Below are 19033 nucleotides of genomic sequence, written 5' to 3'. Positions count from 1 at the left end.
TGATCCAGAATGGGTAGTCCTGAATAATGCATGAAATGAAAATCTCCATGTCAGAGCCAGAAGAAGGTCTTCTTGCAGCTTGCTTAAATGTTCATTTAAAATATACTGCAAACAAAAAAAGTTTTGTTTTTTCTTGATTAGCCTGAGAAAAAGGAAAAGGCAATTTGTTTTCAGAAACCATACTGTAGGGAATAGGAAAATGTTCTTCTGGCATTAAGCTTCTTAATCTCTCTCCATTCCCTTTCATTTAAAATAGTCTTGAAAATATACTTGGCTTTCCTGAGCCTAGAGATATTGCCTTTCTAGGTTTCCTAAAACCAACCAACCAGCAAACCTAGCTTAGCAAGTATTCTGTGAGAGGTTCTTTTAGATCTGTCCTACATCATTAACGTACTAAGTCAAACAAAACTACAGTTACTGAAGGAAACTCCTTTTCATAAATGAACCTTCTCATTTTTGTCTACTTCAGCTCTGTTTCCTTATGATTCCTACTGAGCCAGATAAAATCTGTCCCTTTCTCCTTTCTTTTTCTGAAGAGAAACAGTTTCAAGTTCAAATAAAGTGCATTGCGTGAACAGCCTGCCAGTGAGGAGGGGTGGTGGGACTGTCTCTCCAGGGCACAGGTAACAATTTCTGTATAGACTTTTAGGCAATAATAATAAGTCAAAGCTGTTCTGCTTTTTATCACCACCTCATGCCGGTGATTCTAAACAATGCCAGTGATAAAACAACTCCTCCCTGAAGGAGTGGACCACTTTCACCTCCCTCCTCTAACTTGTTCCACTTCTATATTGCACTGTTAAGAAATAAAAGACTTGTGACTTTCCTTTGCATTGGCATGGTAGTCTTTGTCTGCATGACTCTCAAATGTGGGGAGAGACCCCTAAAGCAAAAGGTGGGAAATGTAATAAACGTGATGAGACCCTTAAGTTCCAGGATAATAGTATCATTTCTAGTGACAGATGAGATTCTATGCCTTTTTCATATTTTCTTCAAGTTTTCAGAGCTACTGGAATTCTGTAAACACTACAACTGATCAGTGAGAGATCAGGATACAGAAAAAAAAAATGTTCAACAATTTTACTAAGCCCTGAAGGAAATGGCTGAAATAAAACAAGAACTCGGGTCTTTTCTGTTTATCCTATTCTCAAGGAACTAGAATAATCATTTTATTTATCAGTACTGATAATTGCCTTGGAATTTTCACCTTAGAAAGGTGAGATTTACTTTTCAAAAATTTGAAATAAAAAATGAAGTTCTTATGAAAATGAGAATATGGCGTTCAAGGGATGTTATCCCTTAGCTCAGGCCTCAAGCCACCTTGGGTCGGGTCTGCCCAAACCTGGATCCTCAGCTTTCTATTCAGTCTGTGGCCCTCCCCATATCATTCCGATGAATTCCCGTTTTGCTTAATTTAGCTATAGTCGGTGTCTGTGGTTTTTAACCCAAACACCCTACATGACATATTTACATATATCTATCATGTTTAAGATGTGCAACAACTCTACAGGTGGGGTGAGAAGTGATTCTCAGATGTTAAAGTCATTTATTCTTGGCTGTATAAATAATGGTAGAACTGAAATTCAAATTTGGATTTGTAAAGATTTGTGTCTTTGCTCTCGATCATGTTACTATTAATTTAAAATCTTTGAAGCCCTTTCTTGAGGACCATGTGTTGCTTGCCTATAAGAGACATCCCTGAAGCTCCATTCATTATAACCCATCCGCCCATTCATTCACGTAACAAGTGTGTGAATACACATAACATGGGCAAGATGCAGCACTAAGGATGGGGGACAGAAAGCTGGCTCAGTCAGTCACTTCCCTCGGGTTGCTGTCATTCCTCTGGGATGCTGATTCTTCAGTTTACAGCCTTAAACAATATTGGAATCAGTTCCATTTAAACAATATGGAAAAAACAATATAATATAAACCCATATGGTTCAGACAGGATAAGACTAATTCAGCTCATTAAATTAGAAATAGTTTATACTTGATTTAAGCCTTCAGTAGGTAATCCTTCACTGCAATGCCTTCTAGAGACACACAGATAGAAAACAGTTTGAATTATAGTCTTTAAAATAAACAAAAGAAGGATGAAGTGATCTAGTTTACCAAGTACCAGTCATTTGCATACCACTCTCAAGATTCCTGCCTGTATCTGTGTACCAGCTAATATTTTTTTAAATTTCTTCATTTAAAATATTTTAAAGAAAATTTTACATTGCCACTCTGAAGGAAGAACTGCTAGATAATCCACACATAGAATGTAATGATGAAAATGAATACAGTGAAATAAAGGGAACAGATTTCATCTAGATCATATTGCAATGGGACACTCGAAGCCTGAAGTTTGACCTGCTCTTTGTTGTAAAGAAAAATTAGCAACTGCTGGGCAGGTGTTAAAGACCTATTATTTCCAAACTAATTTTACTCCTGGAAATAATCAGAAGGATAGAAATAGAACCTGAATGGAAGGAATTTTCTTGCTTTATGATTCCGTTATTTACTGGATTGGCAAAATGTTTCGTAATATCTTATGGAAAAACTAGAATGAACTTTTTGGCCAACCCAATAACGCTGTGTTTTTGTTCCACAATCAGCCTTTTGCAGACCACGCTGTCACGTGTTTCAGACACTTGAGGACATGGAACAAGTCAGGGGAATAGGAATGTGTTAGGTGTGGAGGGAACTGTGGGCAGCTGCTTCCAATTCTGCAGCTGACATTTTCATTCATTCACTTATCAACTACTAAACATTAAGCACCTGCCATGTGTCTGTCATTGTGCTAAGAGCTGGGGATCCATGTAAGACCCTCAGTTCAAGGAGAAGTTAGTTAGTTAAAAATCAAAAGAATAATTACATAAGCAAACTGTAGCATATAACAGAGGACTCCTAAGACTCACAGCAAGAGAGGTCATTGTCAAGTCTCAAGAGGCCATCTATTCTTTTGTGAATTCCAGAAGTCTTACTGTCCATGATAGGCTGTCAGTGTCAACAGGCTGTCAATTTCCTTTAGTGAGCACTGGTTGAAAAACAGTTATCATACAAGGAACAGAGATTGAAACGGACACGAGAGCAAAGTGTGCTGTGATGTGGAAATAATAAAGTCAGCATCAGGAAGAACATTAGAGACTCATCTGGTGGTGGTTTAGTCGCTAAGTCTTGTCCGACTCTTGCGCCCCCGGGGACTGGAGCCTGCCTGGCTCCTCAGTCCATTGGATTCTCCAGGCGAGAATACTGGAGTGGGTTGCCATTTCCTCCTCCAAGAGACTCATCTAATCCTTTCTTTTTGTAGGAAATACAGGACTATAATTTCCTACATGCTAAACTGAGATTTAAACTGGACCTCCTGAAGTTACTATATGACATACGTAAGCAAGGAATCTTGAGTTAAGGATATTTACATTTGTTCCAAAAAGATAACCTGGAGTATTCCTAGTTATCAAAGTACAAAAAATAATAGGAGAAATGGAGTGGGATGAATTGGGAGAGCAGCACCGGCATGAACCCACTACTAGTGAGAAGCTACAGGATAGCACAGGGAGCTCAGCTCGGGGCTCTGTGACGATCTTAGAGGGGAGGGGTGGCGGAGGGGAGGTGGGAGCGGGGCTCAAGAGTGACAGGAGGACATATGTATACCTACAGCTGATTCACGCTGATGTACAGTAGAAACTAACTCAACTTGTAAAGCAATTACACTCCGATTTTAAGTGGGATTCTTGCATAATAGGGCTTCCTGGTGGCTCAGACAGTCAAGTGTCTGTCTGCAATGCTGAAGACCCAGGTTCGATCCCTGGGTCGGGAAGATCCCCTGGAGGAGGAAATGGCAACCCACTTCAGTACTCTTGCCTGGAAAATCCCATGGACAGAGGAGCCTGTTAGGCTACAGGCTATGGGGTCGAAAAGTGTCGGACACAACTGAGTGACTTTACCTTACCTTGCATAATAGAGACTATGCAATGACCACATTTTAATAAATGTTGAATGGGTGGCATTTGAAGACAAATATTTAAAGACATATTTATGTCATCTAAGATAAACTGTCACTAGGGCAATATCAAGATACATTTGTTGAGAATACTTATGATCAAACTAGCATGAACATATGAATGGCCTACTGTGATATTTAAACCTGATCAGCGTAAAGGGTTTCTTCTACTGAACTACAGTGTTATCCTGCAGCAGAAATTTCTATTTTACCTCCTATGTTCTTTGGCACCACTAACAATTGAAAAGTGGAAGCAAGGGAAAGCCCTGGAATCATTTCCAGCTATCCCTACTCTTTGTGGACTGGTAATTTATTTTATTGCCTCTTTCTTCCTAATATTTAACATATTCACTGAAAAGATTTTTAAAGATTTTTTTTTATATGGACCATTCTTAACATCTTTATTGAATTTGTTATAATATTGCTTCTGTTTTATGTCTTGGTTTTTTGGTCATAAAGCACTTGGGATCTTAACTCCTCAACCAGGGATCAAACCTGTATCCCCTCTGCATTGGAAGGCAAAGTCTGGACTGCCAGGGAAGTCCCTTCATTTTTAAAAGTAGGTGATTTTGAAACTAAATTATAAGGGAATTCACCGTGTTCTCCAATTTATAAGGCTGATAATCACTGGAGAATATTGGATAAGGAAGGAAACCAAGAACACCATTTTTTGGAAATTCACCCAAGGAATATCAGCAGGATTGCCCTGGGGCATGGAACTTGGGAATGAAGGACAGCAGCTTTTTGTCGGGTAAGCATATTGCTGAATTCTACCATATAGGATTCTTTGGCAGCTCTGGGCTTGATTATTTCAGCTACATTGTCTTTCTTCTTGTTCTTAATTAGTAAATACTATTTCACATTCATTCTAAACTTATTTTTTATTCAGAATCAACCTTTCCATAACCAATGGCACATTCTACTAAAGCATGTTGCTCAAATTCAATTGTATTAAAGGTTTTCCTAGAGAATCCTAAAGATATTGCCTTGAAAATGAAAAACATATATCATTTTACTACCTAAATTCCTGAAATTTAACCATTTAAGTGGCTGACTGAGCTTGCAATTATATGCTAAGCCAAACACTTTGATCCTCCCATGAGAATGAAAACTAATAAAATATACCTGTGAAGCTTGAGAGTGACAGTTCCATAAACAGTAGCAAAACCAAGAAGGCGGACCCATCTTAGAAGAATACAGCGAAATGTGCTTGGCTCAAAGTACAAAATAACAACCTGTGGGATGAGAAGAGAGAGAAAGAGACCTTCAGGATCAGCTGATGACCCACAGACTAAAATCAGTATTTCAAAATCTGAAGTTTAATACATGTGTATTTTGACATGAGCACATATTCATGTGAGTAAAACACTAAACTATGATTTTGATCATTCATTGTTCAAATCAAAAAGTCTCCTTATGACTTTCAAATCAAATTTAAAGTATTTAATTCTAACTTTGAGGCATTTCTAGCAATTGTCTCTAAATTTCTGTTATGTCCAAGCTTAACTGTCTAATTCCCCAGATGGGACAGCCAGTTGCACTTTCACTGCCTGCCTTTCTCACCTGCAGCCTTGCTTTTTCCTGTATCCACACTTTCGGTAATATCTTCCTCCCCCATGTGAAATATCCCTGAGAAGATTATCTGTACTGCACCCCATCCCCCCATCAATCTACCAAAAATAGAAAACCAAAAAAAAATCTCGCTACTGGAAGAACTACCTAAGGCATATTTTCAAGAACGTTTCCCATTTTTCTTTCCAGTACTAGCAGCTACCGCTAGATATAAAGATATTTTATTTGAAGTGTGTGAAGCAGGATAGAAGCGAGCCGCTTTTGTCTAAGGACCAAAGAACACGTACAACTGTTGGGTGAATGAGCACAGATCATAAATTGTTGGCAGAGGTGGAGGAGGGCGGGGTGAGAGAAAAAGAGACACATTTAGGGCCAGCAAGAGAGAAAGTGTCACCCCCGAACCACCAATTTCCTTTTACCTTTAATATTGCCTCTCGGGAACTCACGATGCTCTGCCTAGAGGTTTGTTTCCCCCAATTTTGTTGAGAGGAAGCCTTCTGTGTTAAGGTCTAAGCGGGGTGTACCCCTATGGGCATTTTAAGGAACTGGTTCTTCAATACTGCAAGTTTCTTCCTTTTTAAAAAAATAGTCTATTTGTTTATTTGGCTGCACTGGGTCTTAGTTGTGGCATGAGAACTCTTTTAGTTGTGGCGTGTGGGATCTAGTTCCCTGACCAAGGATCAAACCTGGACCCCCTGCACTGGGAGTGCGGACTCTAAGCCACCAGACCACCAGCGAAGTCCCCAAAGTTTCTTCAGAGGCTTACAAAAGTCAATCAGCTGATTAAAGTGGTGGGATGCGCTAGGCATTGTGATAAACTTCGGAGCAGTCCCCCCGTTTCAAATAAATCTGCACAGTTATCCACCCATTTGATCAAACATGATTTTTTTTTAACTAGTTTTAAAGTCAACTTGAATGCTTATACTTTTTGGATACTGAACACAACAAATTTAGGAATAAAAGAGAAGCACAGAGAAAAGAATATACATTTTTAAAATATGTACAAAATAGAAGAATCCTTTAAAATTATTTTCTTTTGCAAATATAGATACAACATCAGAGACAGAAAATTGATCTCTGCTGTGTTTGTTCAGTGGGTACAAGGCTGGGTGCTTCTCTGGAAGAATAATGCTTAAAAGAGAGACCCACTCAGTGGCCAGTACAGTCCAGTGCTCTGTCCAAAGCTCTGACGCTGAAAGGTGTGCCGCTCCTGTTTCACACCTGATATTTTAAGGATCTGAGCAAGTTTCCTAGTAGTGTCAGACACAGCAATTCTACTTCCATAATTGACTTGTCAAGTGTTACTTGCTCCAGGTCAGTGAAACTGGCTGTGAATTAAACCACTTTTATAGGTGAAGAAGGTGTTACATTGGGGTTTCTGTTAGTAGATGTGTGTAAACAGTTTCATTTACTAAAAAAGAAAGCGAATGACAGATGCTGGTGGTGAGACCTGTATTGATGAAGCTGCCATTTAATAAGGATCTGAAGGACTTCTGAGGCTTTAAGGACTTTCTCTAAACATCTATTGTGGTGTGCCTGCGTGCTCAGTCCTGTCCGACTCTTTGTGACCCCGTGGACTGTAGCCTGCCAGGCTCCGTCTCTGGGATTTCCCAGGCAAGAACATTGGAGTGAGTTGCCATTTTCTTCTCCAGAGAATATTTCCAACCCAGGGGCTGAACCTGAATCTCTTGTGTCTCCTGCATTGGCAGGCAGATTCTTTACCCCTGTGCCATCTGTTTAGCCAAAAAGTTCATTTGGGTTTTCCATAACATTTTAGGAAAAACCTGAAGAAACTTTTTGGCCAACCCCATACAATTTCCTTCAGCTTCATACATGGGAAAGTCTTGCTAGTCAAATATTTTTCCAGGCCCACTCATCCCTCTCAAGTTTACTGTGCTCCCAACAATCATTATTGAAAAAGCAAAAAATGACACCTATCTTATCCTGATGGAGACCAGTCCACAAAAGTCACACTTGGAAATATCTAGTGCTAAAACCTAGTACTTAATCTATCCAGGTTTGCTATATTTTGAACTTGAAGGCTGGAAATGTATCATTTAAGCATGCCTGTATGTATTAAAACACTTTTATGCATGATTCGCTTTAAAAATAAGTAGACTCAAAGTCGTTGAATGTGTTGTAAATTATTTTTCCTATATTTGGCAAGACATATGGTTCCATACACAGGAAATATTTAGGGTGAAGATGTATGTTCTGTAAATATTTAATTATCTAAAGTTGGATTCAAACTACAAAAAATAAAAAATACTTAATAAAACTACTACATACATGAAGGGATCTATGGTTGTGACTATGTCTTTATACAACCATGGTCTAAAACTTACCACTCTGCACTTGGCTCCTACTATTCCAAAACAACAAAAAAGGGATAACAGATTAAAAATATAAAATATGTAACTTAAAAATTTTATAATATACACAAGTAACACTTGGGGGTTATTATAACAGTAGATGAGATATGCCATAGCCCCTCTAAAATTTCCAATGTAATACTCCCAAAGAAATAGAAGGAAATGAAAGGGTGACAGCTCTAAAAACTAAAGACAAAGATGACAAGATTCCCCAATCTGTTATTTTTCTACTCACTAGAACTAACAAGCATCTTTAAAATAAAATACCACTTGCGTCATTCTGTAAACCACAGTAAGATCTGAAGACCCAAAGATAACAGAGAAAGATTTTCATTCACACTCCTTGTCAAGGTCTAACACTGAGACCCATAGGCTTCTACTAAACAAAACAAACAAATTTTAAAAATTTTGGTCATGCCCTAACTGTGCAGGAACTCTCTCTACATCAGTCAGCCCTGAAGCGTTCTAGTCCATCACCACCCCTCGTCCATCAGCTCCTCTCATCTCCATCCATTCACAGGTTAGACCTCCCAGGATGCAACGTTCAGAAAAGTGATGCTTAGCTCCCCAGGAAAAGCGTGGCAAGGTAGACAGAAGAGCACAGAGTGGATGTGCCTAGAAAGCACAACGGAGCCTCCCTACTGGGTCTCCCCAACATGCCACAAGAAAAGGCACTTTGCAGAAATATCACATCTTAACAAATGTAATGGAAACAAATGACTATTTTTGTTTTAAACTTTTATACCTTCAGTTTAACAGAAACACCTACTTCAGCTTTATTGCCTACGCCAAAGCCTTTGACTGTGTGGATCACAACAAACTGTGGAAAATTCTTCAAGAGAAGGGAATACCAGAACACTTTACCTGCCTCCTGAGAAATCTGTATGCAGGTCAAGAAGCAACAGTCAGAACTGGACATCGAACAACAGACTGGTTCCAAATCGGGAAAGGAAGACATCAAGGGTGCATATTGTCACTCTGCTTATTTATCTTATATGCAGAGTACATCATGTGAAGTGCCAGGCTGGATGAAGAATAAACTGGAATCAAGATTGCTGGGAGAAATATCAATAACCTCAGATATGCAGATGACACCACCCTTATGGCAGAAAGTGAAGAACTAAAAAGCCTCTTGATGAAAGTGAAAGAGGAGAGTAAAAAAGTTGGTTTAAACCTCAACATTCAGAAAATTAAAATCATGGCATCTGGTCCCATCACTTCATGGCAAATAGATGGGGAAACAATGAAAACAGTCACAGACTTTATTTTTTTGGACTCCAAAATCACTGCAGATGGTGACTGCAACCATGAAATTAAAAGACGCTTGCTCCTTGGAAGAAAAGTTATGACCAATCTAGACAGCATTTTAAAAAGCAGAGACATTACTTTGCCAACATACATCTGTCTAGTCAAGGCTATGGTTTTTCCAGTAGTCATGTATGGATGGGAGAGTTGGACTATAAAGAAAGTTGAGAGTCAAAGAATTGATGCTTTTGAACTGTGGTGTTGGAGAAGACTCTTGAGAGTCCCTTAGACTGGAAGGAGATACAACCCAATCCATCCTAAAGGAAATCAGTCTTGAATATTCATTGGAAGGACTGATGTTGAAACTGAAGGACTGATGTTGAAGCCAGTACTTTGGCCAACTGATGCGAAGAATTGATTCATTTGAATTGACCCTGATGCTGGGAAAGATTGAAGGTAGGAGGAGAAGGGGACAACAGAGGATGAGATGGTTGGATGGCATCACCGACTCAATGGACACGAGTTTGAGTAAACTCCAGGAGTTGGTGATGGACAGGGAGGCCTGGTGTGCTGCAGTCTGTGGGGTTGCAAAGAGTCGGACACGACAGGGACTGAACTGAACCTCCCTAAGTGGCAGTCTGGGCTCCACCACTAACTGGACATTTGACCTGGGACATATGACACAGAACTTAAGGACACAAATTCCTTAAGTTCTGTCGACGTGTTTCCTCAGAAGCTTAATGAAAATCATGAAAGCTCCTATACTATTAATAGAAGCACTGAATAAACCACAGATAAATGAAGAAACATCAGTTTTATCCTTATCCTTCCAGGGAGGGTGAAGAAAGTCTCTAAGACTTAATAAAATGCACTAAGAATTCTACTTTTAGAAAAATGTTCCACATATACGTGCATACAAAATAAGCAAAGATGTATATCCAGGAATATTCAATAAAGCATCCTGTGCAATAGAAAAACAATGAAAACATTCTCCCATCCAGAGGGGATGCCTTAAACCTATAATTCATGTTATAGCCATACAAAATGCAAAACCATGAACTTCAGAATAATAAATGGATCTGACTCTGTTGCTAGCAGAAACATCTTTAAGAGAAACTGTAAATGAAAAGAAAGTTGCATAAGAGTATCAAGATATGATTCTGTTTGTATATATGTAAAAAAGAAATGTCTGGCTGCTCACTCAATGGACTATTAAGACTATTTATCTCTGGGGTGGATGGCTTGAGGATTGAGGGGGTAGGGAAGGAGAGAAGGGATTTTTCCTTTTTAACATATCTTTTGGTACTAGCTGACTTTTTTATAATGAGAATGTATTACTTTGTAATAAACAAATTAAAAAATTCATGTAATAGTTATAAATGCCTGACTCTTAATGGGGTCTGGAGGGTTGTTTCTTTTTCCAACATTTTTTTTGGAAGTGGACCATTTTTAAAGTCTTTATTGTATTTTATTATAATATTGCTTCTGTTGTTTATGTTCTGTTTTTGGCTGAGGAGCACGTGGGTTCTTAATTCCCTGACCAGGGACCAAACTCCCACTCCTTGCTTTGGAAGGCAAAGTCTTAACCACTGGATCACCAGAGAAGTTCCTGGAGAGTTGTCTCTAAGTACTAGGGATCCAAGAGTGAAATGGAAAAGGTACCGCATGTGATATCTATGAACTGACATAATATGGAGGCAGCAAGATACAGAAAAATGACCTCAGAGAAATTGGAGGATCGTAAGAATCCCGGACCTCGGTAAAGAGACAAAAGGTGCAACAGAACTCACAGAGAGTAGAAGTATAGCATTTTGAGAAGAAAGGATAAAAACTGATTAAGATTCACAATATCTAATAAGGTAATTAAAAGCAAAAGCTTTTTTGTTTTTAAACTGCCCAGAAGAGAATACACAAGATGCTTGTTCACCGAGCCATTTCCTGGTCTCAGGCGGCCCCTGGCCCTTGGCCATCTGTTTACCTGAGCTTTGTGGGTCATCCTTTCCCCCTGAGACTCTTGCATCCACCATTCACTCAGAAAAACCATCTCTCTGTTCAGAGTCTGAAGACTCTTCCCAATTTGTTGAAGAAAGTGTGCAGAACACAGAAAACAATAGGCTCTATAAACCACGCTAAACGTCTAGAAAAGTAATGATTCAAGCTACAGCCACAGTCATTCCTCCCTCCATGGGGAAGTAGGCAGGGCCAGGACCCACCCGCAATGCCCTGAGCAGAAAGAAGCCTGGATTTCTTGAGAAGCCAAGGAATGCAGGCAAAGACTTCAGTATTTGGAGACATAAGGGACTTCTCTGCCACTTACTAACTGCATGACCTTGAGCAGCTCATTCTGACTATCTCCTCCCTCATCTGGGAAGCTGAGTTTATAACCTCTCCCCTCCCTGCCCCCCAGGATGGGGAAAAAATGTTTGTGAAAGCACTGATCAACTAGAGTGGTGTAATTATTTCTCCTACACTTATTCCCTCAGGACTGATGCAAAACCCTTTTTCCTCTTATTTAAAATAAGCATTAGGTGATTCTACCTGGTCTTTATAAATGCTCTCTTGATGGCAAATTAACATAAACATCAAATTGCTGTGATGAGGGAACTGTTCTGGCAGCCTGGTTCAGTCTGAGTCATTCACTGCTTCGCTCCTTCGGGAGAGGACACATTCCTATTACTCAGTTCCAAATAAAGGGCTGAAAATAAAGATCTAAGTTTAACTGTGGGTTACCATAAAAGCTCTTCAAGAATGTCAGTAAGCATTAATAAATGGATTTCTCAATATATTTTTCATCCTCCTCCTATTCAATTTCCTGTTCTGTAGTGCTCTGCTTAACATGTAATCACTGTTGATAATAAAAATCAATCTCTACATGGAACTGTTACTGTCTATTGCAAACTCAATTACCTAGTTCTGAGATACTCAGAAGGTTCAGTGACTTGCCCAAGATGATGAAGTTGAAATACACTGAAAGTAGAATTATTCTAAATTGTCAACATTTTCATGTTTCTTTTTAATGAAAACCTGTTTGGTATCCAAAGGTCGCATTTTCCTATTGGTAAAAATCAAGTTATTAACTCCTCTCCAACAGAAGTAGTTCGAAGTCAATGTTCTTCAGATAATTATTTTTCTATATGTAGACAGGAGTCTTCTCCTTTTGAAATTCTTGCAATTTCCTGCTCCCCTCCACCCTCATCTCTACAAGAACTGAACTTGAAAATCTTTCCCATGCACAGAACCTTCTTTTGTCATGTCTTGCTATTCAATATAGTCTGCACATGCACACACTCTAACTTCACAATATCTTGGCCTCCTCTACTCTTCTGCCTTTCTCAGATGAGGGGAAATCTACATGGCCCATGAGGAAGGTGGGTATCACCTGGAAAAGCTGTCTTGGACCATATACCACAGGCTCAAGGCCATGGAAATAAAGCCATTTCGAGGAATACTACTTGCTTGCTACCTTAAGGACATCTCTATCTTGGTGAACATAAGTTTTATGGTGTATTTTGCCACAGGTTTCCCAGCCAAAATACAAATTTGATAAAATCTTACCCTTGCCTAGAAACCACTCTTGGCTTCCTGTTTTACATTTAAGTAAAGTTTACATTGCTCAAAATGGTTTACAAAGCCCCTTCTTCTGTGTTCCCATCATTCTTTATTGGTTCTCTCTTGCAATACCATCTCTTCTCTGTGCTCAGTCTTTTTTCCTTTATTAAGGAACATATTACATGGCATTGCAATATCATTTGTACACTAGATCTCTTCTCCACTGGACAGTATGTTCAATTTATGCCAATGGAATGAATGAATGGAAGTGGTTTTCATCTAGAAATCATCAGCTCCAAGTTCAGAAGGTTTAACAAACTAAATGCACTAAGATAAATTGAGAAGCATGATAACATGTCCAAGTCACAGAGAAAGGAGGAGCTCTTGGAATAACCTTTGGTAAGAGTCAGGGAATAAGATGTGCCACTATATTCTCATAAGGCAAGTACAACTAGGAAGTGTCATAAATAGTTCAATTTTTTCTTTAAACTTTTGGCTGCACCAAGCGGCATGTGGGATCTTAGTTCCCTGATCAGGAATCAGACCTGTGCCCCCTGCAGTGGAAGTGCAGAGTCCTAACCACTGGACTGTCAGAAGTCACAACAGTTCAATTTTAAAGGCACTTAATAAAAAGGTAATTTTAAAATATTTTTCTTCCTGGTTGTCACAGTGCCTATTAGAATCATCTTTAAAAAATTCTTAATGAAATTTATCTGAAAGGATTAGAGTGATGACTACTAACTGAAAGTACTTAGGACAGAATAAGTTCTAGAAAGCAGAGGTATAGGATAAGGAAGTTTTGATGGGCAGTAGACCCCAGTTAGATTCCTGGGTTGGGAAGATCCGCTGGAGAAAGGATAGGCTACCCACTCCAGTATTCTTGGGCTTCCCTTGTGGCTCAGCTGATAGAGAATCTGCCTGCAATGCGGGAGACCTGGGTTCGATTCCAGGGGTGGGAAGATCTTCTGGAGAAAGGAAGGGCTACCCACTCCAGTATTCTGGCCTGGAGAATTCCATGGACTATATAATCCATGAGGTCACAAAGAGTTGGACATGACTGAGCAACTTTCACTTTCAGAAGGAAAGAGGGCTTCCTTGGTGGCTCAGTGTTAGGGAATCCACCTGCCAATGTAGGAGACATGGGTTTTATCCCTGGGTTGGGAAGATTCCCTGGAGAAGGAAATGGCAACCCACTCTAGTATTCTTGCCCAGGAAATACCATGAACAGAGGAAGCCTGATGGGCTACAGTCCATGGAGTTGAAAAAGAGTTGGACATGACTAAGCGACTAAACAGCAACAAGAAGAAGGAAGAGAAGAGTTATATATATTTGAATTGGAGTATAATTGCTTTACAGTGTTTTGTTAGTTTCTGTTGTACAACAGTGTGAATCAGCTACAGGGATACATATATCCCCTCCCTCTTGAGCCTCTCCCCTCACCCCCATCCCATCCCTCTAGGTCATCACAGAGCAACAAGCTAAGCTCCCTGAGCTATATACAGCAGCTTCCCTCTAGCTACTGACTTGACGCATGGTAGTGTATACATGTCAATGCTACTCTCTCAGTTCATCCCACCCTCTCCTTCCCTCACTGTGTCCACAAGTCCACTCTACTCCTGCCTTGCAAATAGGTTCATCCATACCATTTTTCTGAAGAATGTTTTAACAGTGGCTCTTCACTGGTGCAGTCACCAGGCCAACTGATAAGATTCCTATATTCCCTTTAACCCCATTTCAACCTTCACAACACAGCTATTGAGGTGTTAATGTGTTTCATGACAATTTCTTGGCATCATCTTGTGTTAGTAAACTTTCTTTATACTTTTCCTTTATTCTTTTCCTTTATACTAGTGTGAGCTAGTATAATAACATATTATAAGTGAAGGCAATGCTTGAGTAGCCATGGCAACCTCCTCCAGTGCAGCCAGCCACGCTTCCCTCCCTGAAACCCAAGGCTTCTCAAAGATGCCCTTTGATGAGCAAAACTTTTTAACTCTAACGAATTCCAAAGTATCTACTTTTTCTCTCATTATCAGTGATTTGTATGGCTTTTCCTGGTCCTTCTCCCCATTGTCCCTGACATATTTATCCAGTTGTTTTGGCACCATTTGTTGAAAAGACTTAATTTTCCATGTTGAATTACCTTGACGCCTTTGTAAAAAAAATCAATTGACCTTCTATGAGTGGATCTCTCTCTGGCTACTTCATTTTGTCTGATTGATCTATTTACCTGTCCTTAGTCCAATTAACACTGTACTGTGTCACTACAGAGCCTTACAGTAACTCTTGAAATCTGAGAGTATAACCCCTCCAGCTTTGCTCTTCCTACATATTGGTTTGGTTAGTCTAGATCCTTCGCTTATCTATATAAAATTTAGAATCAACTTGCTAATTTCAACAAGAAAAGCCTGTTGGAGTTTTGTTTATAATTGCAATGTTTCTACAGACCACATAGAAGAAAGTCAACACTATTTAATTCCTGAACATTATATGTTCCTACATTTATTAGGTTTTCTTTATTTTTACTAATATTATGTAGCTTTTCAGTGTAGATATCTTGCATCTTTCTAGATGGTTAGTGCTTTTCGATGCTACAGTAACTATAATTAAAATTTTTTCATTTTTTAAGTTGTTTCATACTATCTATAAGAAAATTGATTTTTGTATGTTGACTTTGTATCCTATAACTTTGTCAAATTCGCTTATTCATTATAGTTTTGTACATTTCTTCAGATTGTCTATTGTAAATAAGTATGTTGTTGATGAATTAACACATATTGCTGCTTGCTTTTTCCTTTTCAGCTTGTACCCTTTTCTTTTCATTATCTTGCCTCACTACAACTAGCTAGGACTTGCAGTATGAGGTTGAATGGTATTAGCTTGAACAAATATCTATGTGCTGTTCCTGATCTTAAGGAAAAAGCATGTATTTCACTATTAAGTATGGTTTTAGACAGGTGCACTTTATCATACTGAGAAAGGGCTCTTCTATTTTTCCTCTGAGACTTTTTATTATTATACATAGGTATTGAATTTTGTCAGATTTTTTTCTACATAATTTGGGAAGATATATCAATTTTCTCCTTTATCCTATTAGTGTGGTGAATTATAGTATTTGATATTTTTAAAACATATTAACCCAACTTTGAATTTTTGAGATAAATACCAGTTGGCCACAAAGAATTATCACTTTTAGCTATCTGATTTGTTAATATTTTGTTAGGGAATTTTTGGATATACATTCATGAAAGTTGCTTTTATACATACTTAAAATATCCTAGTCAGGTTTTGGTATCAATGTATTCCTTTTTCTTTTATTATCTTGGGAAATGTTCCCTCTTCTTTTATTATCTGAAACAGTTTCTCCATGGGAGAAAATGCCACTGTGCAGAAGCCAGCATTTCCTCTGGGTTAGCCTCTTGCTAACACTACTGCAGTTAAGTGACTAAAGGCTTGACTGTTACTTTCATTTTTGGCTTCTTACCTTAATCAGTTATTCTGACACCTGGTAGTTCAGCTCTCTCCAGCTCAGCTCAGCTCTTGACAGCATTCTTTAATACAATTTTATCTTTTAATCTTGTGAATAGTTTTTAAAAATACAGAAATTGACAATAATAAAATACTTTGGCATTTGCACACCACACAAATTAGTAATAACCATGTATAGTTTTGCCTTGGGACTTTAAATAACTTGACTTTACCCATATCAAGTGGAAGCTTCTTAATTCCACTCCACAGTCCCACTGTCTCCTACCTTCTCCAGAGACAAGCACTAAAGTGAATTTGATGTATATACACCCAGGACATGTTTTTTTAGTTTTGTTCCCTTTATGTGCATCCATCAATAATATATAACTTTATTTTGTGAGTTTTCAAATTTGTATATAAGTGGTAAATTGTGTATTAGCCTTTTGAAATTTATAGGTCTTTGTATGAATTAAACTGATTCGATTTCCATCAAGACAAAACTAAAGCCAGATCTCTTTTCTAATCATTCATTTCCCTCCAACTCCCACATCTCATTACTAAAGCCAAGGAGAATTAGATGAGAGTTGGCCTTATCTTCATAGGGTTTCAGAAATAAGGAGGTTGTACCTCTGTTGGGACATCTCTTTATGAAAAAGCAACCATATAACTTCCTTGAAAACAGGACTCTGCTAGGTTTTCAGAGCTTCTCTGGTGGCTCAGACAGTAAAGAATCTGCCTGCAGTGCAGGAGACATGGGTTCGAGCCCTGTGTCAGGAAGATCCTCTGGAGAAGGAAACGGCGACCACTCCAGTATTCTTTCCCCTGGAGAATCCCCATGGACGGAGGAGCCTGGTGGGCTACAGTCCATGGGGTCACAAAGAGTTGGACACGACTGAATGACTTTCACTTTCACTTAAAAGCAGGGTATCTGTTACATGTCAGAGCCATGCCAAGCTCTGGCCTCCCAGTTGGGAAGTAACAATATTAACAGAATCTAGTTGAAAACGCTCACTTGAGTGTTTTTCGGACATTTCCCTAAAGCTGACGATGAATTACAGGAGTGAGAAGGGTTTCTGAGATCACTTGTGCTGCCTTACCTTATGAAACTGTCTTAAAGTAGGAAGCTCTTAAGTGTCTGAAATAAGGCTCTGAACAGAGCCCTATACACTCATAGTTTTGTACATTTTGTACATTGGCTGGGGCCTTACAGACATTGCTGAAATGCATTTTAGCTGTCATGCTCTTAGCCTTAATTGATGACTGTTTCAGAAATACCTCTAAGAAATTCGTTATTGCCTTTGTCAGTGGAATATAAAACAACAATAGAGATCTTCATGAGAATCTTTGGGACTCACTATATGATCTGTTTGCTTTCTTATCTCAGAGAAACTCCTAATTGTATAACTGTGTTTCCCACTTTGTGTTAGCTGTTAGCAAGTTCCAAGTCAAATTTTTGATCCATTTCTAGTCAATTCATGAAACTACAAAGCCATATGGGATATATCTATAGAACTAATGAGTTACCCTTTTTTTTCCTACCAAATTTTCTTTTCCTCTTGATTCCTATAATAAATTGCTATGTTTTAATTTCTGAACAATTTTCACTATTTTGTTATTCTGTAAATATCTCTATAAATCCTTTATTATTTTAAAATTTTATTTATTAATTTTTGGCTGTGATGGGTCTTTGTTGCTGTGTGCAGGTTTTTCTCTGGCTGTGGCGAGCAGGGGTTTCTCTCTAGTTGTGGTGCACAGGCTTCTCGTTGCTGTAGCTTCTCTTGTTGCAGGGCACGTGCTCTAGGGCCTGCAGGCTTCAGTAGTTGCTCTGTGGCATGTGACATCTTCCCGGACCAGGGATTGAACCCATGTCCCCTGCACTGGCAGGCGAGTTCTTAACCCTGGACCATCAGGGAAGTCCTGCATGTTGTACTAAATTTTGCAGGTTAGTCTTCCAACATTGGAAGTCTGCCAACAGTAAGGGAAATCATTGCCTTCTGGGGGCAGGGAAACAAGCCAGCTTATGTTCAGTGTTTGGAGAACTACCAGGCTGCCAGTGGTCCCACTCTAACCCTCAGTCACAAGACTCATACCAGGGAAACTTTACAAACGTGGTTCTAAATGTGAGCATCACTCAGAGCTTTGGCTGCATCCCACACTTAACCCTGGTTCAATGTATATGGGACAATCTATTAATACATAGAGTGTCTGACCCATGGTAGGTGCTTAATACATGGTAGCAGTCTCCCCTGCCTAGGGTCCTGGGTAGGGCAGTTAACTGTGGAAACACATTGGCTATACCAACTTGAATCTGTTCTGAAGTTAGTTTTGAAAACCATGACTGTTCTGAGATTATATAAGCCTACCTTTCTGTCTTAGGGGAAGCTGAAAATACTCTTAGACTCAGGCATTCCCTCTCTGGGACTCTCCCTGGGTTTGACTGTCTCACTGCAAGAAGCATTAATCAGAGCTGGAAACCTTCCAGGGCAAAGGGTGTGTGATACAGCAGCTCCTGGTGGCGGGTGGTGTCAGCAGATTAACTATGGAGACTGAAGCTTTCCAGAACTCAGGGACGGGTCCCGGGTACTTAGTGCAGGGAAGACAATAGCTTGCAGCTGTTGGGAGAACCCGGTACGTGGAGGGCAGGGTCCGAAGATGAGATGGAAGGAAACACAGCGCCTGGTCTTACCGTTTAGACTGGCTCTGCTCTGTGTGTGCCAGGCAGGTTGGACAGCTCCTTTTACAGTCAGGTCCTATTCTCTCAACACTAAAATGAAAACTAAGATTTCCTCAGTCTCAGTCACAGAATATTAGGACGATCGATGAGGTCATGTCAGGC

At 39.3% G+C, this 19033-nt stretch overlaps 1 protein-coding gene across 1 annotated transcript in view; it reads right to left on the bottom strand.

Annotated features, from left to right (window-relative positions):
* The window catches only part of GPR158 (G protein-coupled receptor 158), a 294774-nt gene that overhangs the window by 27582 nt on the left and 248159 nt on the right, over positions 1–19033 (bottom strand). The window contains exon 6 of the mRNA XM_065919570.1: positions 5117–5226. Coding sequence (XP_065775642.1) covers positions 5117–5226 — 110 coding nt within the window. The remainder of the gene's footprint in view (positions 1–5116; positions 5227–19033) is intronic.

Source organism: Muntiacus reevesi, chromosome 2 (assembly GCF_963930625.1).
Source record: "Muntiacus reevesi chromosome 2, mMunRee1.1, whole genome shotgun sequence".
NCBI classification, from domain to species: domain Eukaryota; kingdom Metazoa; phylum Chordata; class Mammalia; order Artiodactyla; family Cervidae; genus Muntiacus; species Muntiacus reevesi.
Note: the sequence above shows the minus strand (reverse complement) of the source record. Positions and strands in the feature narration are given on the sequence as shown.